The following is a 25,451-nucleotide window of genomic DNA, read 5'->3' as shown; positions in this document are numbered from 1 at the left end:
ATGAGTCAAATCCACAAGTACCAAGGTTAAAAGTGTGATGCAAATCCATTTAATTCCCTGATAACCATGAATATATTCGCATATTTCACTTTTACACTTAATCCAAAAGTAGCATAGATTGTGATATGTCAACCATATTTAGAAATTTTATAGTACGAGTATGCATCACGTTTATTAGAATTGACATTTTCTCCAGAAATAGGACAACACAGCTATAAAAATTGAGAGAAGAAAGAGATAGGATAGCGTAGGGAATAAGAGGATTGGCCACAGGGACTGTCTGACGTCACTGGTCATCTCACCCAGCCACTTTACAGCCTTATCACCTTGGGCCATTTGTTAACTTCCTCCCACTTTCTGGATAATAACATATTCTCCATAAAATTGTTGAGAATTTGATACCTAAAGAGTCAATAAAGTTTTAACAGGCAGGGCTGAATCCTTAAATATCTTTTATGTAACTTCAGTCTTGCTTTTTCTGTTTCCAAATAGTATGGGGGCAGGGAACTCAAGAAATATTATAAAAATTCTCTCCACTTCTGTTTTTAGAATTAGAATGAAATGGGACTTTTCATCCAGTGTAAAGCATAATCATCTACATATGTGTTATATTATCTGTCTAGGGTTGTAATATAAGCTTTTTGCCCTGACCAAACCTGGGACATGAATTCTATTTAAAATTTTACAACTTCATTGGTATTTACATTATAATTCCAAAGGATTAGTTAAAGTTCTGGGTGTCATTAGAGACATAAGGAATTACTTTTTTTTTTTTTTAAGCAGTGAAATAATTATATTTTTAAAAAGCACCTGTGTTTTGTGAGTAAGACCACCAGAAAAGATTTAGAGCAGTAAGAAAAAAGAAAGAGGCAAGAGGGAAAAACCTATTGGACGCTAAATTAACCTTTAATATGGTAACCCTGCAGTAATCAACTACAGTTTTTGTTTTTGATTTTTAAATCCCATGCTATCTATACCAATTAAAATGGAGACCTGGAAACAATGTATAATTCTGAATTCTCCTAACAATAATTTCTTACTAGCATATGAATAACTGTAAGTTGCATCATTTTCCTTTGCATTTGGTGAAAACTTAGAAATGACCCAGCAATATAATAATGAAAAAGATTATTAAGTTCAAATCATTCCTGGGGAAACTCCCTTATTTATCTCTTTTGATATTCTAAAGAAACGATGAGTTAGAGATCTGAGGACTTAGGATATGAGAGATGGGTAATGCATCTTTTTCTCCATAACCTGGGAAAGAGGTACAAATATTAGTATCCTTGTTACCCAATATAAATTGGATGATATTTAATTATAATTTCTAACTTCTATAAAGCACATGTAAAGTAGTGTCGTAAAAGGGAAAAAAGTTAAATAGTTCATGCGGTGTGTTGAATACCAAAGACTTTGGAGCCTTTAAATTACTCTGGCTTTTTAATATAAAAGAGAAAAATAATATAAAATATTGCATAAGTTTACCTATGGCATGGTTGTTGATTTTTAAGATTGCCCAGACGGAAATTCTTTATACTCTCTTCAATGAGTTTAGCATCCGTAAACCAAGCAAGTCCATGGTGTACATGAAAGTTTCAGATTCTATTCACATGCCATATGTTACAAACTGCTTTGATATAGTGTGCCCATCGCTTTGAAAGCCTAGTGGGCAGTCACATGTACCACTGCACAAAGCCTTTTAAACAGCTTGTAAGAGCAGAGGGAGACAGCTCTTCCCCAACACCAACTCCAATAGCAGCTACTAAGCAGGCAGCCAAGGTACCCTCTTGCTTCCAATGGTATCTTTCTTCCAATATAACAATTTTACCATAAATTGGAAGAATGTTTAAAGTGATACAAGTTGGATACCCTTCATAAAACACTGTAGAAGAGAAAGAAAACACAAAGAAGTTTGCATAGCCAACCTGTTTCTTTGCTTGGCATCTATGGGAATGGGGGTTGGGAATGGTCAGGAAAGAGGCATGAGTGAAATACAAACGAGTAATTAAAAGTGATTGATGGTGTTGTTTTAGGGTATTTGGCAAAGGCACATTCACTGCAGTGAGAATCTTTACAGAAAGTACCTTAAACAACAGAAGAGTGTATTGGTGCTTTGTTTTCAAATCCACAATTCAAAACCTCACTTTTCTCCCATGGGAGACTGACCCAGAACACTAGAGAAAGATCCTCAAGGATAAGGTTGCTCAATAATGTCAAAGATTACCAGTGATCAAAAGCAAGGTTCCAGTGACCGCACACCATTTCCAAAAGGTCAGAATCACAAGATCTTGTGGTAAGTGACTGTATTTACAGACTGGTTGAGTAAGACTTTAACAAAAGACTCCATTTTTATTCTTTGGAATACAAATTAGAAATGAGACCTACTTTTCTGTGGGAAGTTCTTTGACAAATTCTACCCTTAGAAAAAGCTACTCTTACAAATATAAAATCTGTTTGGTCATAGTGGTGCTTTTTATTTAGGAGAATTCTTAAGTATAGGAGTGAAAGAAAATCTGTTTCCAAAGGGCCTCAAACAACTACTTTTTTAAAAACACTCATTCTTATTTGAATAAATGTTTTTGGAAGAAATTGAAAGATTTATCTTAAAGAAAGCTAGCAGGAAAAGAAACAATTCCCCTTTTTTTTCTGTATCAAACAGTACAGCATCTCAGACAAGTCTGTTGTTATTCTCACTACTGATCTCAAACCTGCAGCTTTCAAGTTAGATGTACCTCTGAAAGAGAAGTAAATATCACAGGATGTAAAAATCTGCAGCAACCTGGAGGCAAAGATATGAATTCTTAGGTAACAACTTGTTCTTTGTTCACCATTTATGTGACTTTTGTGACACCGAAATAGTGGTTTCCTATTGTTTCATGGTTTCTTCTGTACCTAGCTTCTCACCACCAAAACAAATGGGAGGGTAAGAAAGGCCGGAAGGAGAGAAAAATAGAGAGATGTGGGGTGAGGGAAGGAGTGAGGAAGTTAAAAGAAAGGAAGAAAGGGAGCACGGAGGAAAGGAAAAAAGAAGAGAGAAGAGAGAGAGGACAAGTAAAACCACATAAAGATCTAGGACAAGAAGTCCAAGAATACTGTCATGTTTCCAAAAATGCCCATCAACAGTCCCTAGGTGTAGAAATGTAAAAAGCAAAGAAAACAACTTTCTGAGGTAAAGGTTGGTCTGGAAACTGCCGCCATGTATCATTTCACCCCAAATGGGAACACATGTGCAAAAGTATGTTCTTCTCCCTCCTTGCTTTTTTTTTTTTTTAAATCTATTTTACATCTTTTGGCTTTCCAATTTTTGCTCCCCAACCCCAACAGTTTGAAGTAATCTAAGCAGGGTGTGTGTATAAGAATGTGTATTCAAGGGCTCAATTTCTATCCAAGAGAAAGAACCAGTGGAAAAGTAGAAACAGATCAAATATATTAAATGAGAGAACAATTTTCAGGTACTTAGTAAGCTCTTACTGAGGTACAAAAGGGTGATCTTATACCACATCTGAAACACTGATATTCAACTTTCTTTCGAAATTAGTATTTCAATAAATTATATTTCTCCTGCTCCCAGTCTGCCAAAAGTGGGCTTATGTTTCAAATGTAGATGTTTCCAACATTTAAAATTTCCTCAAGGTTGTATATCTGAATATTAAATCGTAATTTAAAAAGTCATTTAGGGATGCCTGGGTGGCTCAGCTGATTAAGCCTCTGACCTTGGCTCAGGTCATGATCCAGTCCCCATCAGGCTCTTACTCTGCGGGGGCCTGCTTCTCCCTCTGCCTGCAGTTGCCCCTGCTTGTGCGAGCTCTTTCTCTCTCTCCCTATCTGTGACAAATAAATAAATAAAACCTTAAAAAGCCATTTAAATTTTTTCTTCTTATGTAATAAAGATGGATAGCAGAATACTTTTTTTTTCCATTTTATTTATTTTTTCAGCGTAACAGTATTCATTCTTTTTGCACAACACCCAGTGCTCCATGCAAAACGTGCCCATTTGCGACGACGTGGATGGAACTAGAGCGTATCATGCTTAGTGAAATAAGTCAATCGGAGAAAGACAACTATCATATGATCTCCCTGATATGAGGACATGGAGAAGCAACATGGGGGGTAGGGGGATAGGAGAAGAATAAATGAAACAAGATGGGATTGGGAGGGAGACAAACCATAAATGACTCTTAATCTCACAAAACAAACTGGGGGTTGCTGGGGGGAGGTGGGATTGGGAGAGGGGGAGCGGGCTATGGACATTGGGGAGGGGAGACGAACCATAAGAGACTATGGACTCTGAAAAACAACCTGAGGGTTTTGAAGGGTCAGGGGTGGGAGGTTGGGGGAACAGAATACTTTTTAAAATGTAATTAAAAACTGTTGGTCTTTAGAATTTTTTCAATTTGTTTGTATAAAATCATTCTCTTCCAACTTTATACTATCTTACCCTCAAAATATAACATAAATTGGGTTCAGTAGTGGAAGTGGCTCTGTATTCTAATACAGTAGTAAAGAAAATTATAAGATCTATCTATATAAGTTAAAGATCTATCTATATACCTAGAGAATTATATTTTCTTAAATAAACATTAAACTTTATATAATACATAGACTTACACATATAGTACCATAATGTGTCAAATATTTTGACACTACTTAATTTCCTTAATTTTTAAAAGAATAGGGAAAAATATAATATTAATACTTAGCATCATTTTCTAAAAATGTAACAGTATAAAAATTGGCAATAGAAATTGATTTTAAATTTCTTGTGTCTTAAGAATTCAGGGTTCACTTTAAGAATTATATCTAACACACCTCTTATTAATTCCCGGAATTCTAAGAATTATGATGGTTTTGACCAGAAATAAGCTTTTATAAATGCCTTCACTTTGTCTGTGTATTGAGAGGGCTACATATTGTGAGAATGAAGTTAACATTAATTTGTATTATAATCAGCATGATTTTGCTAATTTTTCCAAGACTGTGCTTTGCCACAGCTAAATTTATAGCACAGCCCCTCAAAACTGTGTTCTTGTGTATCAATAACACCAATAGTCAACAAAAAAGTGTTGTTATTTAATAAACCCCTCATGTATTACTTCATGTAATACTAAAATTAACTAGATATAAAGATTGTATTAATTGTCCAAGGTCAAAAAACAAACTGTTCAAGTTGGATTCAAATATTCTGGTTTTAAATCCAGTATTCTAAATAGTGATTCAAGGGGCACATACACCCCAATGTTAATAGCAACAATGTCCACAATAACTAAAATATGGAAAGAGCCCAGATGTCCACTAAAAGATAAATGGATAAAGAAGATGTGATATATATATACACGATGGAGTATTACTCAACCATCAAAAGGAATAAAATGGTGCCATGTGCAACAACGTGGATGGAACTAGAGTCTATTAGCCTAAGCAAAATAATTCGGTCAGAGAAAGAAATACTGTATGATTTCACTCATATGTGGAATTTAAGATACAAAATAGATGAACATAGGGGAAGGGAAGGGAAAATAAAATAAGATAAAAAACAGAGGCTAACCATAAGAGACCTATAGGAAAAAAAACAGGTTTCTGGAGGAGAGATGGGTGGCGGATGGGTTAATTGGGTGATGGGCATTAGGAGGCCCTTGAAATAATGAGCACTTGGTGTTGTATGCTACTGATGAATTACAAAATTCTACCCCTAAAGCCAATAATTCACTATATATTAACTAACTTGAATTTAAAAATTTTAAAAAGGTAAATTAATTAATTGATTAAAAAATAAATCCAGTGTTCTAACTTGTCTGATATATTTCTGAAGCCTATTATTTCTACACATGCATTATTATATAAAAAAGGATTTTATTTTGATAGAGGTAAATAATATGCTCAGCTCAGTCTATGTATTGACTAAGTAGCTTAAGCAGTGCCTACTTTTGGCAAGTCAATATGCAGAAAATGATCCACATCTAAAAATATATAGGAGAAAAGCACAATAACTCAAATGGAATGTTTCTGGTTAACAAAGCCATTTGACCTTATTGGCTTACTATATAATGCCACACAAATAGTCTTTTTTTTTTTTTTTAGCCTCAATTCCTTGTTCTGAAAAACCTTAAATTAATTATATCTTATTAAAAAATAAGTACATAAATTACATTTGTTATAGTCACAATTCAAATGGCATTAGAGCAAAAATTAAGAATTACTGAAAATATAAACTCTTATGATTCAGAAGTGCCAAAGAGAAACTAAATGTAGAGATAGATATTAAAACATCATAAACTGTTTGGCTATTAATATCTAAAAGGAAATATATCTAACTACTTAAGAGATAAAATATACCTAATTATTAGAGGCAGTATATGTCAGTAGTATAATCACAAATGAAAGAATTCCTTTAAATATGAATTTATATTCATACAAAATAAATATACATTCTAAATAAGCATATATAAATATATGTATGTGTGCATACACACTTTACTGAGGCATTCAAAATAGTGAGCCATTCAGTAATGAATATTCCTAACCAACTTAAATTCTGAGTTAAGCTATACTATAGCTTAACGGCAATTATTATGAACATATCTATCAAACAGTTTTAAATTATTGTATCTTCATTTGAGAAATATTATGGATGGTAAAATATTTCTGTATGTTCTTGTAGTTAAGCCACTATGAAAAAAATTAATAGTAGATTCATTCCTGTATGACAAGAGAAACTCATCCTTGGATAAAGAAATATGCAATTTTTACAAAGTAATGCACATGTTTCAGGAATCCATTTTTAATATGTACTACATTAAAATGAGTTTAATTATGTGCATAAAAACAAAGGGTCAAATTAAAGCTACATTAAGAGATTTTTTTTCTAAAGATAAAGTTAGATTTTATTTGTGTAGAGTTTGGTTTAATGGTGAAATACTTATAAATTCAATCATAATCTATAGCCTTATAAAAACACAAGGCAGGAATTTGTAAGTGAGGTGAGGGTTAGAGGTACAGATTTATAGTTTTAACTCCATAGAGGTGATAGCAGAAGCTGGAGAAGTACTCATTCTTTTCCCCAGTAGTATCGGTCCAAATTTTCCAAAATTATTTTCTGTTTACTATGTAAACATTATGACCTATTCAGTCTACTAAAGATTGGACACCTTCTCTTCTGTTAATCAGGCAATCTACGGCTTAAAATATTGTCAGATAGTAAAAGGAGGCGAACCATAAGAGACTATGGACTCTGAAAAACAACTTGAGGGTTTTGAAGGGTCAGGGGTGGGAGGTTGGGGGAACAGGTGGTGGGTAATGGGGAGGGCACGTTTTGCATGGAGCACTGGGTGTTGTGCAAAAAGAATGAATACTGTTACGCTGAAAAAATAAATAAAATGGAAAAAAAAATATTGTCAGATATTTAGATCACTTTCAAACAGACAGTTAATCTATTTACACTTTTTTTCAACTGGATTTCCAAGGAGTTCCCAGAGTTTTTTTTATAATGTCTTCAGAGAAGAGAAGTAAAACACCTTATACATAATAAACACCTTCTCCAATGATTATAAAACACTTTATGCATTTATGCACTAGGTTATTAAACAAGACTATAACAAAAAGGCAAATTATATACTTCAGGATTATTGCATTTGTATGTGTGTAAATCAAGTTGGTAAGATCATTGAACTTTGGCATTAGTCGGTATAAGAATCAAGGAATGAGAATCATCAAAATCAAGAGATAGGTAAAACATAAAAGGCAAGTTGTCTATTAAAGCAGAATAAGGAAAACTGTGGAAAATGGAGTATATGACTGAATATAAAGCAGGATAATTATAATTCTAATTTTGATCTAGCCATCTTTTAACCCAAATATTCACCTAAAATCACACAAACAAATCCTGAAGTCAAGGAGCATGCTTAGGTTTAGGTGGTAACTGTGGCAAATTTGTATCAGCAGATTGATACAGATGTTAGCTACAGTTAACAATTTAACACATACATCCCACAAACAAAATAACATGCAGATTGGTTACACCTAGAAATGAAAACTTTCATTATTACAATTATCTATAGACTTCATTGAACATGGAAGTGTAGTTGTGATATCAAATATAATTTAATTACAATATCTAAGAAAAAAAAACTTCTGAGACACAGTTCCAGGATTTGGAAGGCCCTAGATCTTTTTCAGGGTCTGCCTGGTTAAAAAGGCCCAAGACCCATTCAAGCACACATAATTCAGGAGGCCTGCCTGCCAGCAATAAAGGCCGAAATTGGATACTTGGTGAGATTAATTACCTAGATAGGGCTTGATAATGCAAGTCAAATGGGAATGTAATTAAAGTGCACCTTCCATGAAAATTATTCATTGCTGATGGATCAGGTGACAGATAAATCAAAAGGCATTTTAAAAAAAGACTACAGGTTAACTTGAAGCAGGTCTTTCCTCTTTATGAAACTCTGTAATTGCAAGTGTGGAATTCACTCTCGCTGTCCTATCCTCATCAAGATACCATGAGACAAAAAAAAGGAGATTGTAATGTAACCTGTTAGAAACAGAAGCCAATAGAATAACCATTAGGATCACAGTTACAAACAAAAGGTCAGTTAGACTGGAACCAGTTGGCTGGCAGCTTTCAGAAGAGAATACCACTCCATGTTCATACTATAATGGGGATTGCAACCATAAAAGAACAAGTGATGAATTAATAAGTTGACTAGTACCCAGGGTGCAATCCTTATAGATGAAAGTCATGCTGGGGTAATCAAACAGAGTTATAAGTTAGATAAATCGAATGCCATAAGAAGTATTTTACATCATCATTATTAAATAAAGTCTTCCTGGATGTGTTGTTAATTCTTTACTGTCAATACATTTATTTACAGTCTTAGAACAATAAAAAACAGTGTTTTATAACAACGGCAGGGTAATTTCAGTTACCCAGAGGGACACTAAATCTAATTTCTACCTTGAGTTCTTTTAGATGTGTTTATTATACACCTAAGAGAAGATAGATGAAACAAAATGTCCAATTAAATGACAGTTATTGGAAAATGTGGCTTTATATGTTACTGGTTTTCTTGCTCTAACTACTGAACATATCTTGCTTTTATTGACCTATATAAAGAAAACATGTAGCAGTTTTCTTTTCTGTAAGAATAAACTTATTGCTGAATGGAATACTATGTCATCTAGTAGACGGCATATGAAATTCACAAAAGAGGACAATCCCTGTTAGAAAAAACATAATAGCATAAAACTTGAAAAATCTTTGTTCTATGAAAGTCTTTAATAACAATATAGATACTGACTTATTACTACACGTCTTTGAAAAATTCCCACTTCGTATTTTATTTAAACTTGAAAAAAGGCAAAATTTGGGTTGAAATTTCCCCCAATAATCCATTCATTCCAATATCACATAAAAATCTTCAAATTAAAAGATAATCAAAATAATAAAAACTGATCTTGCACTATTACCTACAGGCAATTAGGAGGCTCATTACAAATACTCTAACCTTATAATAAAGTAGTATTTCTAAAATTGTTTTCAATAAAAATAGACTTTACATAGCAGCTCTTTCCACATGGTCAAAACTCAGAAGTAAGAAAATTCATAAGCAAATACACAATAAGATTTTAGGTATGTAAATTTGACACACAGAGTCTGCTTCTGTTTGAAATGCTATAGGTAAATGTATAAAAAATAATCTGTCAAAGAACTGTTTATAGTTCTCCATTCCTAAAGGTTACTGATTAAATATGAAAATAGACATGGCAAACACCCAAGATATTTTATCAGAAGACACTGCTTTTTATGTTCCCTGCAGGTTCCAGTAAGTAACTTAATCCTAAGCAAACTATAAAGTAAACTGCTCATGATTTGTCAGATTGGCTGATGCTTGTCCAGAAAAATGGTCTGAAAAAAATAGTCACCAGGACACTATAATTAAGATTCATTCATCCATTTCATCCCTATATTGAAGAAAATAATGAAACATCAAAGTGGTCAGACAGCAATCTAAAGAAGGTCAGTTAGTATCTTCTCAAACATAACACCAGCATTTAATGCAGCAGGTGCACCAGAAGTAACTTACAAATCATATTACTATCCAAGGTTGGCTGAAATAGCCTTATGGCTTTCTCTTCTTTGTTTATGTCATTTTCAAAGATATAGGAAATGTGGTTAAAAATAAAAGGTAAAGTATTAGTGTTAACATGCTGACTGAAGATAGCAAGAATGAAGTTTCAAAATTTTAGGTGAGTCTTCAACTTTCCTATAGGTAAGTACATGATGGGGGTATATTTTAAAATGTCTGGAAGAAAGAAAAGAAACTAGGAAGAAAAAGAAATGTGAAAACAGAAACATAACATAAAACGTAACTATAAATAGAATCATTTATATATTATATATTAACAGACATAGTCTTTGTGAGATCAGTGCAGTCACTTGATTTTATAACAATATTTCAAATTAAGAATGACAATAAAGATATTAGGGGAGACAGTGTTATAAATGCATAGTTTATCTTTATGGAATTAACATCTTTCCTTTTATGACCTCTACTGAGATTACCAGGTTCTCCACAGTAAAATTTATGTGAAGCTAAATTTGGGTTCTTCGTGATGTCAGAGATGTGCGAAAATAGGATGAGATGTCAAAACAAGGAGAAAACAAGGTTATGATAATGTATTAGAAAAGAACAAAGGCAGTAATTTTTTTCCAAACAAAATTCAGACTCATAATCTATCTTAGAGCTTTTACCAGTCTGATAAATGTTGTATGAAATCAGCATAAAAAGTAATCTATTACAATTCAATTCAGCCAACATTGTGCACTTACACCACATATGCCATAGTGTTACGCTTTGTTTTCAACCATGACAAATATGAGTATGACATTTTTTGCTCCAAGTTGTCTATCAAAATTGTTTCTCATGGCTCAAAATTGTCAAATCCAATGGACTTTCTTCTCTCTTCATTCTATTGACCTCCTGTGACATTTCATTCTATGATTAACTGACTTGGAAAATATCCCTTCCTTTGGTTATACTATGACAGCCCACCTATTCAACTGGACTGGGTACTCTTTTTTGGTCTTCTTCATTTTGTTTTTATATTCAGCCAGCTCTTGTTGGTATGATCAAAACTCCTCTCTCAAACTTTTTTTTTTTAACATTTTTTTAATTTATTTTTATTTATTTGACAGAGAGAGAGATCACAAGTAGGCAGAGAAGCAGGCAGAGAGAGAGGGGGAAGTAGGCTCCCCGCCGAGCAGAGAGCCCTATTTGGGGCTCGATCCCAGGACCCTGAGACCATGACCCAAGCCGAAGGCAGAGGCTCAACCACTGAGCCACCCAGGCGCCCTCTCTCTCAAACTTTTAACTTACAGCTCTATCTCCTCCTATCTTGCAAAAGGCCATTCATTAACTTGTCATCTATAGGTTCATGATGCCCAGATCTATAACATTTAGGCTCCTCTACCATTTTAATGCCTGTTCACCTAGGAATATATGTGTTCATAAAACATATGAGGCTAAAAAGTACATATAGTTAAAACTGTCTATATACAAGCCCATACACATAAATATATCACATTCCAGGTGATGTCACAGGAGTTAAAGTTGTTATGTTTAAGGGTATTAGTAACATTTGAGTAAACTGTACAATAATGATATGGCTTAGCTAGTGTCTCTGCATTTTATTACCATATATGACTGCCATTATGAATACTATGCTCAGACAATGTCCCGCATCTTTCTACATGCTAAAGTTAATGATTAAATATTATAAAAATTGGGACACTAATGATCTGATGTCAACACATTATGGATAATTAAGAACTGTGTGTTCTTAAGCTATGATAATTGTTTTTCACAGATCTTTTCTACTGCCTTTGTCTCAAACAAGTCAAGCAGCTACAGGACTACAAGTACATCTCTGCCCCTATTTTGTCAGAGGACATACATCATCTACTCTGCCTTCTCCCTGATTAATTTTGTTCAGTTGCAGCAATTATCTCTCCCTATGTGACAGACCTCTTTGTAAATGAAATCCAAGAAATTTGGATAAATTTTCTTAGTTTTTACCTCTTAACTGATCCTTGTTTCTTGCTTACCATAGTATAAAGGAAATGAAGTCATAAAACAGCTGGAATTGACACAAGTACCAACAGGCTTCTGCAGTGGTAATTGACACATCTGAAAGGCAAGACCTCGATAGTGTTCTTTCCTTTAACCTATTACTTAGATCATTTGGTTAAAACTGTTAATGATCCTCCTGGATCAATGTCTTTTGCTTGCAGCTCTAATTTACTGCATTGGATGATTAGTACAGATGTTTTTGTGGATGGCTCTGCATCATTCCACCAAATTGCTTGTCTGAATCAAATTTGCTTCAATTCATCACCAATGAAGCAAGGAATAAAATAATCAACATCTACTTTCTCTTAACACTGGTACCAAAAATAGAACAACGAGATGCTTGTAAATTTAAGAACTATTTTTTTACCTTTTTCAAAGCTATGTTCCTTAGCTTATCCAAGGGCTCAAAATGATATGTGTGGTTGGGTGTAGCAGCGTGTAGGAAATGGAACTGAGAAGAACCAAAATATGTACTTCAAATTTATGAGCCTGAGGTGTTTTTTTTTAATTGAGGTATAATTGACATACAACATTATATTAGTTTATCATCAAATTTTTACCATCATCATCATAATCACCCTCCTCCTCATCACCCATTCACATTATGTGTATTCATCTACATATGAATAATGTATGAAATTACCATCCACTGGCTTTTCATTCTCTGAAATGCAGCTTATTGATTTCTTGCTCTTAAGTGATTTTTTTTCTGAAACTGTGTCTATCTTCACAATACTATTCCTTTAATAATACTTCAGGGAAATAATTGTGATAGTTTGCTCTGTAAGAACTAAGCAAACAACCCAGAGATCAAAACCTTCCTGTACTATGGAACCGGAGCACCAAGTAAATCAGGTAACCAGTTTTGGTCAACTAACAATCCAGCAGAAATCACTTTCTGGTTCAATTCATATTGACAATCTTTTACAAATGTGTTAATTTATATTCTTAGCATAGCAATCCTCCTATATACATATATTTTGCTCTTTCATTATTTATAATAGTGTAATACTTCTAGAAAAAGAGACTGAATTCAATATATATTGACCTGGGTTTGTACTCTGAAAAATTCTTGCAGATTTTATTTAAGTCTCTAGTGTTAACTTGCTTTTTGCCTTATTTCTTGCTAAAATTGAAAAATAGGTGGTCTTGTTAGTCACATTTCTGTTAAAACAGATTTTCTATATCTCATCACCAAACTTCTTGACTTCAAAAGTAAAGTAGCTATTTCTTTATAAATAATACTCTAGTGCATACATTTTCAATTCACTACAATCACCACTCAATAAACTTAACAGTAGCAAAATGAAGGACCTCGTATTAAGGGCAAGACATATAATAAGAATTACTTTAAATAATTCCACTATTATCTACTATTCCAGGACAATGATCCTAATGGGAAGTCATATATTTTGTTGAAGAGCCTATTTAGAGGAAGCTTAAATTTAACAAGTTACAAATTCAAATCTCCAAAATACAGTTATAAAAACTTTTTTAACTAGAAAATCCTAAAACAGCATTCATTTCTTAATCATGTTGAAATTGCTAGTTTAAAATTGCCAAGAATTTGACAAACTTGCTCAAGCTTGAAAATTCAGAGACAAACTACATAACTTACTTTATATAGAACATTCTGCTATCATCAAGGTAGCACCTTCTATAATTTATGAGATAATAAATTGGCTCCGTTTAAATAAAAAAAACTATCTTGGGAGTCAAAAGCAAAATATTACTATTGGTCTTTCTGGCACTTACCAATGCATTGCACTAAATAAGTTCAGTACCTTTTTGAGGGGGAGAAATCATAGAAATGCTCAAAATTCCTTCAACTCCCACCACTTTGCACCCACAAAAGTGTCTATGCCTGTCCTATGCATAGGGAAAATACTTTCCTTCAACATAATAGGATGGAATTTAATTATCTCAGGGATGGAATTAACCCACTCAGAAAGCTAAAACACCACAGACTGGATGCCTGAAAATGAAACAAAACAAAACAAAAAACAGAAATTTCGTATCTCATAATTCTGGAGGCTAGAGGTCCCAGATCAAGATCCAGCAGGATTCACATTTTGATGAGACCTCTCTTCCTGGCTTGCAGATGGCCACTTTCTCTCTCCTCACAATGTCTTTTTTAGTGAATGTACATGGAGAGAGAGAGCAAGCTCTCTGGTGTCTCTTGTTGTAAGGACACTAAGCCTGTCAGGATCAGCGCACCAAACACATGATCTCATTTACCCTTAATTACCTTAATTACCTCCCTATAGGGGTGCCTGGATGGCTCAGTGGGTTAAGCCTCTGCCTTGGCTTAGGTCATGATCTAAGGGTCCTGGAATCGAGCCCCACATCAGGCTCTCTGCTCAGCACGGAGCCTGCTTTCCCCCTCTCTCTCTAGGCCTGCCTCTCTGTTTACTTGTGATATCTCTCTCTGTGTCAAATAAATAAATAAAATGCTTTTTTTTTTTAAAAAAAGGAATTTTAATTAACTCCCTATAGTCCCTGTCTTCAACAGTCACACTGAGGGTCAGGGTTTCAATGTATGAATTTAGAGGAAGACACAATTCAATCCATAGCAATGTTATAACTGAGTTATTACAAAAATTAACTCTTTCTTCTCAGCTCTTTAAATACAATTATTCACAAAGTAGCAAAGCTGAGATCAAAGACCTTAATATTAAGATATATTAAATTGAAAATATGAAAGGCTGCTTAAAACACCTTCTCCTAGGATTCCTTTCAAATGTTCAGAGTCCTTCCATCCAAAAGTGTGCAGATCAACTTGTTAATAACCTCAACCTAACTTCAACATAAGCGAAATAGTTCATTACAAATATTTATAAAATCAGAAAAGGGTGGATGTGGCAACCCACATAGAGACTGGGACTGGAAGACATGGAGGTCGCATGAAGGTGAAGATGTGGGGTTGAGAACACAGATTGCTTAGGGACATTTCTTTACATGTATTTTAATTGAGAGAATTCATAGAATAGCTATGTGATATAGTCTTAACAAGTCACAAAACTACAAAAAGGAAAATATTAAAATAAGTTTTGAAAATTATATATACATATATTTTAAGCTGGGTGTGGAGCCCAACAGTGGGCTCAGACTCACAACCCAGAGACCAAACCTGAGCTGAGATCAAGAGGCAGACGCCCAACCAACTGAGCCACCCAGGTGCCACTCTATTCAATGTTATAAAGGTAATTTGTAGCTTGATATTCTTTTTTTTTTTTTTTTTTTTTTTTTTATTTATTTGACAGAGAGAAATCACAACTAGGCAGAGAGGCAGGCAGAGAGAGAGGAGGAAGCAGGCTCCCTGCGGAGCAGAGAGCCCGATGCGGGGCTCGATCCCAGGACCCCGGGATCATGACCCGAGCCGAAGGCAGAGGCTTTAACCCACTGAGCCACCCAGGCGCCCCTGTAGCTTGATATTCTGAAGTAAAAGTCCTTTAAGCTTTTGTTCTAAATCTATGCTTAAATATCAAGTTATGGTGAAAACTCATTTAAAGATTCTAAATATATCTATAGTTTTGAGACCAAATAACAAAATATTTATACTTGAAATCATTTTCATATATATTTATTGCATATATAAATAAAATTACATTGGATTCTAATTAAACTTATCCTTTATATTAATCTTGATAATCTTAGAAAGTCTCTTTTCATATTACAATATACAAAGAATTTATGTATTTAATATAAAAAATTTACTAATAAGCATGTGCCCTGGCCCCAGCTGGTTACACAGGGTAGAGAATAAGACCAAAGAGGTCACTGTTTGCTTATGCTGTGAAGTCTAATGGGAAAAAAAGATATTTCACAGGTAATATGTCACCAGCGTTATAAGAAAATCTGCAAGATATTTACTGTAAGAACATATCACAGAAAGATGTAATTTTCTACCAAATTTCCATGGTAAGTTTGGGATGTGAAGATAATGTGTAGACATCCGGGTCTTTACATGTGACGTGGTCAGTACATACTAAGTACTCAGTAAGTCCTAATTGTCTATCAATGCCAACACGGTGGCCAATTTTACTAAAATAGTATCCAAAAAAATCTTCCTTTACATATATGTTTTAATTACTAATAGCCACTAAAAAAAAACCGGTAATGTATCTACATGTTTATTTTTAAATTAATGGTGTCACAGATACTTAAACTTTAAAGAATTAAATTTCACTAAGATAGTCTTAGACTCTTACTTGCTAAACAAAACTACATGTATAATTTCTAAAATATCATGCCCTAAGGCAGGAATTAGCATGACTGTATCCTGTTCTGCCTTTCAGATACATCAGGCTCATAAAATAACTAGAAACATGACAGAAATGTGTGTTTTGAATGGCTTACTGTTAAAGGAACTTTACTCAGTTGATTTTTCTGCTGTAGCATACATGTGTGTTTATGTACGTATGTTTTAATAAAACTAATACTATTTCTGCAAAATGTTTTTTTGCTGGAAGTGGGTGGAAATTTTTTTTCACATTTATCTTATTTCACTTTATGGAAATTGCTGGGTTTCTTATTAATCAATATAATCAGTAAATGCTCTCAAACAAGAAAATATATTTTCTTAACATCATGTTCCCTTAAAATATAAATCAACCTTATAAATTCCAAAGAAATATCAAAATTTATAAGCTTAAATAGGAATAATGTATTTTAGTTACAGGACACATAACTTGATGGCCTGCCATTTTAAATCATTGAGAAGAGATGATCTGAGTTAATTTATGAGAAAAATAGTCACAGTTGAGTCACACTAATAAATGTGAGTGAAGATATTTCTGACTAATACAGAAAATGACTTTTGTTACTATCTCCTTTTTGTATAAATTTGCTTATGTATAATGTCGCATCATATAACTCAATGGTTATATTTCATTTGAAACATTATAAACATTACAAACCTAAATAAAAAGAACAGCGAAGCAAACGTTAATTTGGATAGAGAAATAAGGTCTAGACATTTGAAAACATAAGAGCAATTAGTCAAATTAAGATATGCAGGGGTACTTTTGAAGTTTCTTATAAAAGGGCAATAAAATCATAGACAGCAGGCAAATGCTACAGTAAACAACATTCTGTCTGAGATATTTTATTTGTTATTAATATCCTCCAGAAATAACTCTTCTTAGTAGTTCCCTTTTTCATTGAAGAGGAACTTATCACCAGACCATTGACTCAATCAGCAAATTCCCATGTAAAGGACAGTAGAGCGAGGATCTTAAAAGACAGAAGTCCATAATAAGATTACGTAACACTGAAAAATTGTAGGTAAGCGGTGTATTTTACTGCAATAATCTGGAATGCTGTGATGGACTGCCCACATTCTCCTAAGTGAAGGACTAAAGAATTTATTTGCCCAGCTGCCAAGATGGCTGCTCAAAAAGCAGACCTCTGTTTCCTGCCCTACTTCAGAATTTCCTTGTCTAAAAAATGACACCTTGCTCCTTCCTAGACTCTTTCCCACAGCCGAGTCCGGACAACACAGAGGTATGAAAGCCTGACACTCTTTCTTCAGCTCTGGGCAATATGGAGGTCCTTTACAGGTGGAGAGGTCTCTGTGGAGTTGGCTAAGGATTCCAAGGAGACTGCACCAGAGCTCAGCTTCCCCTTTCTCCAGTCTGCCCCCTTCCTGTGGCACTGATCCCAAGTGCATGTCCTCACAGCCATCTAAATGTAGAGCTCAACTTGGGAAATCACATCTTTCAAGTGATTATAGTTTTCATCTTTAGTTCCTACCCAATGCTTTCTACAGCATTCTAACAATTATCAATCCCATTAAAATTATAGTATCTGTACACATTTTACTCAACTATAAATTACTTCAAATTCCGATCAACAATGAAATGCACAATGTATAGTTTGCATTGTATGAAAATTTCCCATTTTACTATGGGCATTAAGAGGGCTCTTAGCGGTCTTCTGTCCAAAACTTTTCTTTACTTAGGAGGGCCACATGAATTCAAATAAGTTAAAAGTATTCAATTTTGACACTTTTTCTTTTTTAAGATTTTACTTATTTATCTGACAGAGTGAGAGAAAGAGCACAAGCAGACAGAGCAGCAGGCAGAGGAGAGAGGGAGAAGAAAGCTCTCCACCGAGAAGAGAGCCCAACATGGGGATCGATCCCAGGACTCTAGGGCTGTGACCTGAGCCGAAGGCATTCCCCCAACCCACTGAACAACCCAGGTATCCCTTGACACTCTTTTCGTGTTCATTTTACATTTGAAAAATACCAAGAATATAGTAAGTGTTCAGTAACTACTCACTCTATTAGTTTTGCTATTGTAATTGTTATAGTACTATAACACACTCTTCTATTCTAATAAATGTAAGAAGAAAATTCAAGTTCAAAGAGCTGAAATAACTTATCTAAAATTAAGTAATTATGTCATCGAATATCAAATCCTTTGCCTTTTCCATTCATGTCTCAATGTTTCCACTCTTGTAAAATCATTTAACTTTTCCTGTGTATGACTAGTTTCCTCATTGGAATTAATTGCACAACATTCACTGTTCAGCTTGCATATAGAAAGAAGTGTGTTACACAGGAAAGGTACAGATGAACATAACATAATCACTGACCTGAAGAATAATTTCTGAGTCCTTTAAATTTCTTTGGGGGTAAGACCACATATTTTGATTCTGTATGCTTTAAAATGGTCTGAATTTTTTAAGAGATCCCACAGTGAACAGAGGTATTGTAAAAAGAGACAATAATTTTAGGGTAACCTATTTTTATGAACTTTCATACTTCTGCAGATCATTTTTGTGTTAATGCACTTAATCTGGAGAAGGAATGTAGTGGCACTTACAATGTCTTAATGAGTGAAGTCCTCTTGAGGGCATATAATATGATTCGCTTGTTCTGGCGAAATCAAATCCATTCTAATGTTCGACACTGACTGGTTATCTTTTCTGTGAGGCCCTCCATTTTCCCACAGATAGAATGGATCATTCCTTCTTGCGGTTTCTGTATTTTGTTCCTAATAGTCTACAACATGCATCACCTTATATTCAAGTGCTCTGTCATATTAGATGTGTAAATAAATATATCTGCTACAGTAGGGGTTCCTCATTAGGGTAGGTACAAACTTTTATCTTCCTTGAGGATAGGAATATTGTCTTCAACAGTGTTTGATACACACTACTCAGTACAGTTGGCTGGGTTAATATTATAATTGTTATATATTAAATTGTTATAATTGTTAATATATAAATTGTTATAAATAGCATTTAAATAGTCAGCTTTTAAGAACACTTACGTAATTCTTAAGATCAGTTTTGTTCAAGATAACCTTCCAATGTAAAGAAAAGTTAGGATCATAATGTCATAAATTAAATGCATGTGTTTTCCTCCTCACTTATATATTTTTAAAATACCTCTGACATACATATGTTTGACATGTGTGACTTCACCCTTAATAGGTCAAATCATTCCTAACAAAATAACACAACAATGAAAAGTGTGTGTGTGTGTGTGTGTGTGTGTATATATGTCTCAGCCAGTTTATGTAAGTCATATGGTCATATGTTCCTGATAAATACAAAAATTATTGAAATATGAATATCACATATTATTCTCTGTACACTTTTCATCTTAAAGATGATTATTGGTTTAAAGTAGAATCTCAGTATTAGGATAACTTGTGACTAGATAACAGTCATATTTTGCACAGGCAAAACAAAATTAAACTCCTCCCCCTCTAAGATTATAAAACTAATTGCCAATTCCAAGCCCCCATTAATTTCTCCCCTCCACACACTGGGAAAGATTAAGATTTTACTGTGTTTTGCCTTGACAGGTTCACAACGAGTTATATAAAGAGAGGATTAATTCAGCATTCATTTTGCTATTCGCTACAGTAATATTTTTATGACACTAAAGAGTTTTTAAGTTTTTTCCAATATCTATCATCCAACATTTTATCTCCATTTTAGTCATGTAGAACTTCAGTGATCTGATGAAAAGCACGTAGCTCCTAACCAGCAGGGGAGGGGCTGGAGCATGGGTCCTTTAACACAAAAACCTTATGCCTATCCCGAACAAAGCATAAGGGGTAGTCAGTGTACTTCCATTTCCACAAGCACTGGTGGGGAAGGGGTCTTGTGTTCCAAACGCAAAGCTAACAGAAAAGATACAAAGTGTATACACTACTTTTCAAACACTGGCTGATTATTTTCCATCTTCACTCTGTTCTTATCCAGACACATGGCAGATTCTCCTAATAAATCTTCTTATAGTAGGCACTGATAGATTGCTGATGAGGGGGATAACTGAGCAGAGATTCAGATTCCAATCATCATTGAAATGACTGTAGCATAAACTAGGTAGGAGGTGATGCTGTTTAGTTAATAGAGAAGGAGAATTTCAAGGACCACTGCAGGTTTCCATGGATAGTAATGAACACAGGCAAAATTTCAAAGCATTCTTCCTTTAGAAAGAACAAAAATACAGGTAGCGGGAAGTGGATATACAAATTCAATAGAATAGTCACTTATACATTCTAAATTCCCTCTGTTAAATAAAATAAAGGAAAACTTCTGCCCCGCATTGGGCTCCCTGATCAGCAGGGAGTCTGTTTCTCCCTCTGCCTCTCTGCATCCCACACTGACCGCTGTTCTCCCTTGAACTTGCATCTGTGTTCTCTCTCAAGTAAATAAATAAAATCTTAAATAATAAAAAAAGAAAACTTCTACAAACTTCCTTAATTACCACAGATTGCTGTCTTATTTAGATGCATTTCTTTCTGAAAGAAAAAAAATAGCTAACTCTAAATTCATGGGTTTTAGCATTTGAGATGCAATAGAGACTAAGCAGTTCTGAATCAGCATTTTAGTATAAAAATATAAACATTGTTTCTTAACTTATTTATATTTATTCTTTTTAAAATTTTTAAAAGATTTATTGAGGTATAATTTACATGCCAGATTTGCTCATTTTAAGCGTATAATTCAATATTTTCTTTATTATAGGAGCAAAAAAAAAAAAAAAAAAAACACACACCAAAAAACCCAACAGATCCCAAAAGCAGTCTGTTTGGTGAACTCTATTTGTGGCATCAGTTCAGCAACTTTGGGTCATATTTAAAAATAAATACAAATGTCCCTTCCATACTTGATATCAGCAGGGATAAAAGAACAATTCTAGCTCAGTAGACCTAAGAGTTTCTACTAATGGTTCTAAACAGAGCGATAGTGTCACAATCATGATCCTAAAATGTTTTGAACTCACTCAGTGTAAAGTTAATGGTGACAAATTTCAATATAAAGCAACACAAGCAAATATATCTGACCAAAAGATTTGAAGAGAATAATAAAGAGGGTCAGGACAAATACAAGGAATCAAACCAAATAAGTTCAGTTAGTTATTTCTTTTGTCCAATTTTTGAAAATTTAACATTTTCTACATTGTTTTTCCTCCAGACTTCTGCTTGTACACAAAAGATCTGATTTGCAATCGGCTTTCAAATAAACATTAACACGAAACCTTTAGAATAAGAACCTACTAATTTGTTCAAAAAGGTAAGCATGAGATCATATGCATGGATTTCATTCTGCAGATAAAATTTAACAGGTAACATTTTGATAAAATTCAAATGGAAGTGAAGAAGAGATTAACCTATGTCCAGAAATTTGGGATAATACTGGTTTCTGATAGGCAACCAAAGATCAAGAAGACTTTGTTATAAGCTTATTATGATGCTCACACAACTCAGTACTCCAGGGCAGGTCCTAGTTTATTAATGATGATGGCATGGCACTTGGCTACATCTACTACATAGCATCTTCTTTCAGCAACAAGACACTGAGAAAGCCCTCAATTTCTGAAACTTCTTTCAGTAATAAGATTTTTCTGAAGATCTAGACAGTCTCCAATTTCTGAAACTTCCTTTCCAATTTGTATTTTCCAAAACATACCACAACAAAGAATGGCTGAGCAGGGCACCTCACATGCCAAGGAAAAAGTAAATGAAAACTGCTTTGAGGCTAAGTTATGAGTTCACAATCATCATGGCTATTATTGCCCAATTCTATTTCTTTTGAAATCCTCATGAATCTCCCAAGTATGTGCTCTAATATTATGAACAAATCTACTACTGATGAACTTAAAATTCCCTCATGCAAATTTTAACGCCAACTTGCCATATATTATGAATATCACATTCTATGTGGTAAAATATTGGCTAACAGGAAGTGAGACAGGGCATTGAACTCTTTCATCATTCTTAATTATCATGTAGATTTTGATCATAAGCGCATACCACACAAAAAAGTAAAACTGCAAGAACCAACCTACATCTCATTTTGTCCAGAATTTTCATTCCCTTCCTCAAGATCTTTCCGCAGAGCTGCTTGTCCTAGAACAGTCTTAACTGCCTTACAATTTATCCCTTTTTATTTCTCCTGCCAGATCTCTGGAGATGTTAATGAGTCTAGCAATGGTTTAATAGGCAACAGGAGAAATAACAAAGAAAAGTTAAAGGTGTGAAAAATCAACAGGCTGGAATAATCGAGTTCTGTGTAGCCAAGTTAACTAAATATCCAAGTGAGACACCTCACTTATGTCGTCGCATTATTCACTTAGTGAGGACAAACACAAAAACATACCTGCTTGACCAGTGGTGATGCTGACAGCCGCAAAGAGCCTCTGGGATCGGCTTAAGTCAGAAACTCCATTCACAGCTTCCACTTCAAAAGTATAGTTGGCGTGGGCTAGCAGGTCCATGACAGTGACATAGTTGTCCTCTAATCCAGTCTGCTGCGGCATGTATCCAATGTTACTCCCACAGGGAACACATTCTCCCTGCTCCCAACTGCACCGCTTACACAATATTCTGTAGGTTACATCATTTCTTCCCCCGTTGTCTGCAGGAGGACTCCATTCCAAACTCACTGTGGTTTGGTTGATGTTGAAAATGAGGTTCTGTGGTGCAGATGGAGGCCCTGTGGAAACCAATAATAAACAAACAAATAAACAAAAATAGAAAAAAAAACAAACCCAAGACATGAATGAAAGGATCAGCATGGGCCATTAAGCTAGTGGCTCAATTACCATACAGAAAACTAGTTGAAATGCTTTCTTTTACATAAACATTTCATTACCTTTCCTAGAGAAGCTGCATAAAAGCCTCCTTGAATTCACTTGGCAAGAGGCTTTATTTATTTTCCATTTAATATGTCAAAATGAAAACAGGATAACAACTGTCTTTGTACTTTTTCCACAGTCTTTAGCTATTTTTCTTCCAAGCAATTAAAAAGAACAGTTAATGCACCTAAAAAAAACAGTTGTGCAGTTGTTTAAAAATAGTCTCCCTTTTAACCATATAACAGAGAATACATCTATTCATTCTTAATGTGCTCAAGAATGATTTACAGAAAGTCTGGGATTGGCTTTGGATTTGGGTCGCTCCAACATTCATTAACTGAAGCACCAAGATGTGAGATTTGCTCTATTTAGTGATGGAATTTTAATTTGGAAACCATGACTTTTTAATCACATTTCACATCTAAGTAAGACTCAAATAGTTCTTACATTTATTTATGATTCTTATTGGATGCATGTGAAAAATATCATTAAGATGCATCTTGATTTTGCAGATGTGAAAGTCTCACTAAAGATGACATAAGATGTATCTATTTTCTATTATTATTTAGCCTTATCAGTACATGAAAAAAATGTAAACATTTGCTAATAACGAAGAATACACTCACAAATCTGAAGCCTATCTCAATAATGTCACAATAATATAAACGAGTGGAAGGCTTCTGAAAGTCCTTCCCTACTTTACTAATACGAACTTACTTGTGCAGGCAACATATGGTGGATCAGAAGGAGCCCTGTAATACCCATCCTCACATTCACATCTTGAGGAGCCTTCTTTATCAGAAAAACTGTGAGTTGGACAACGAGAGCACTGAAGATCTTGAGAGGAAGATTTGTAGAACCCACGGCCACAGGCTGGGTATGCAAAAGAAAGTGAAAATAGAAACATGAGAGCAAATAGATGTTTTTAATTTTAGTAATATTTAGCAAAGAATAAAATAGGAAATTTAATTTCTGAAAACAAGCTATGGTAAAATTTTGTTCCCATGTATTTCAATAACCCAGTTTTATTAATACTGCATTCTAAAGTGAAATAATAAAAACCAAATGATATGGCAACCTTGCACCTATAATTGGCATCAGTTAAAAATCTAGAGCCCAAAACTAAACGGGTTGATACAAATTAGCATACTTCAAAGTTATGTTTTCTTAATATAATGTGGCAGTAAATTGACTTTTTGTGTTTACTTGGTTCATTTTGAAAAATACTAAAATAGTTTTAATTACCTGACTAGAAATAGCAATGATACAAAAATTTCATCGGAAAATGGTAGAAATGTACATCCTCCCAAATATTCAGAAAACTCCAAGATATAATTTCCACCAATTTTAAGTTATAAGGCAAGCTGTATTCCATTAAGTGAACTTTCTTGTTACTAAAAATAACAAAATCCTACAAAAAGGAGAAACCTATTCCACCAGAAATAAGGAGAAAGCCTTCAACTGTAAACAGATGATGACCGTTTCTCCTCTGCAAAGAGAGGTTAACAATAGTCACACTAACATAGCAACTGCTCTCAGGAATGAATAGGCATGTACAAAGAATGTCTCTATCACCTCCTAGTGAGGCTGCTTTTACTCATTTAGATCCTATTTTCTATTAAGTCCAAGCAGTCTTGAACCATTTTTTATCATTGATCATTTTATATATTTATATTTAATTAAAATTAAGCAAATTAAATTTTCATTATTTCAACAAATTTTATTAATTAATGGTCTCATAAATTGAATATATTAAATAAGTTTAATTTACCCTTCATTTTATCAAATGAATATATGCTTAGGTTTTAGTGACTTCAAATTTAATAGAAATTAATCATTATCTATAAGGAAATATTAGTAAATGTTTAGCATAAATTCAATTATGACTTTTAACTTTATATTCACATTTATTTAATGTCCTCAACTTGGGCATCACTCAGGAACTTAATCACATTTTCATTCTCAGGTGGGATAAACAATTCTATCTTATCAAGATGGTATACTGTCTTTCTCTACCTTTGTCTACATGCTCAATGTTTAATACATAATACGATCAATTCAGAGTTCAAAATCATCTTTTGAGCTTCAAGAAAATAATGCTATTTCACACAAATGAGACAAGTGTTTTAGATACTTAAAAACTTAAAGGCATGTTATATTGCAAAAGGTAAGTGATACATATGCAAACAGAACTAGAACCATCTCCTTGTAAATACATGATC

The 25,451-nt window shown here is 33.9% G+C and overlaps 1 protein-coding gene across 5 annotated transcripts in view; it reads right to left on the bottom strand.

Moving 5' to 3' along the window:
* EPHA7 (EPH receptor A7) overlaps positions 1–25,451 on the bottom strand; it is a 173,637-nt gene that overhangs the window by 88,120 nt on the left and 60,066 nt on the right. For all 5 annotated transcript variants that reach the window (XM_046006222.1, XM_046006224.1, XM_046006225.1 and 2 more), the window contains exons 4-5: positions 23,947–24,102; positions 22,752–23,087 (exon numbers count right to left, since the gene is read on the bottom strand). In XM_046006222.1, coding sequence (XP_045862178.1) covers positions 22,752–23,087; positions 23,947–24,102 — 492 coding nt within the window. The remainder of the gene's footprint in view (positions 1–22,751; positions 23,088–23,946; positions 24,103–25,451) is intronic.

Source organism: Meles meles, chromosome 5, assembly GCF_922984935.1.
Source record: "Meles meles chromosome 5, mMelMel3.1 paternal haplotype, whole genome shotgun sequence".
Taxonomy (NCBI): Eukaryota; Metazoa; Chordata; class Mammalia; order Carnivora; family Mustelidae; genus Meles; species Meles meles.
Note: the sequence above shows the minus strand (reverse complement) of the source record. Positions and strands in the feature narration are given on the sequence as shown.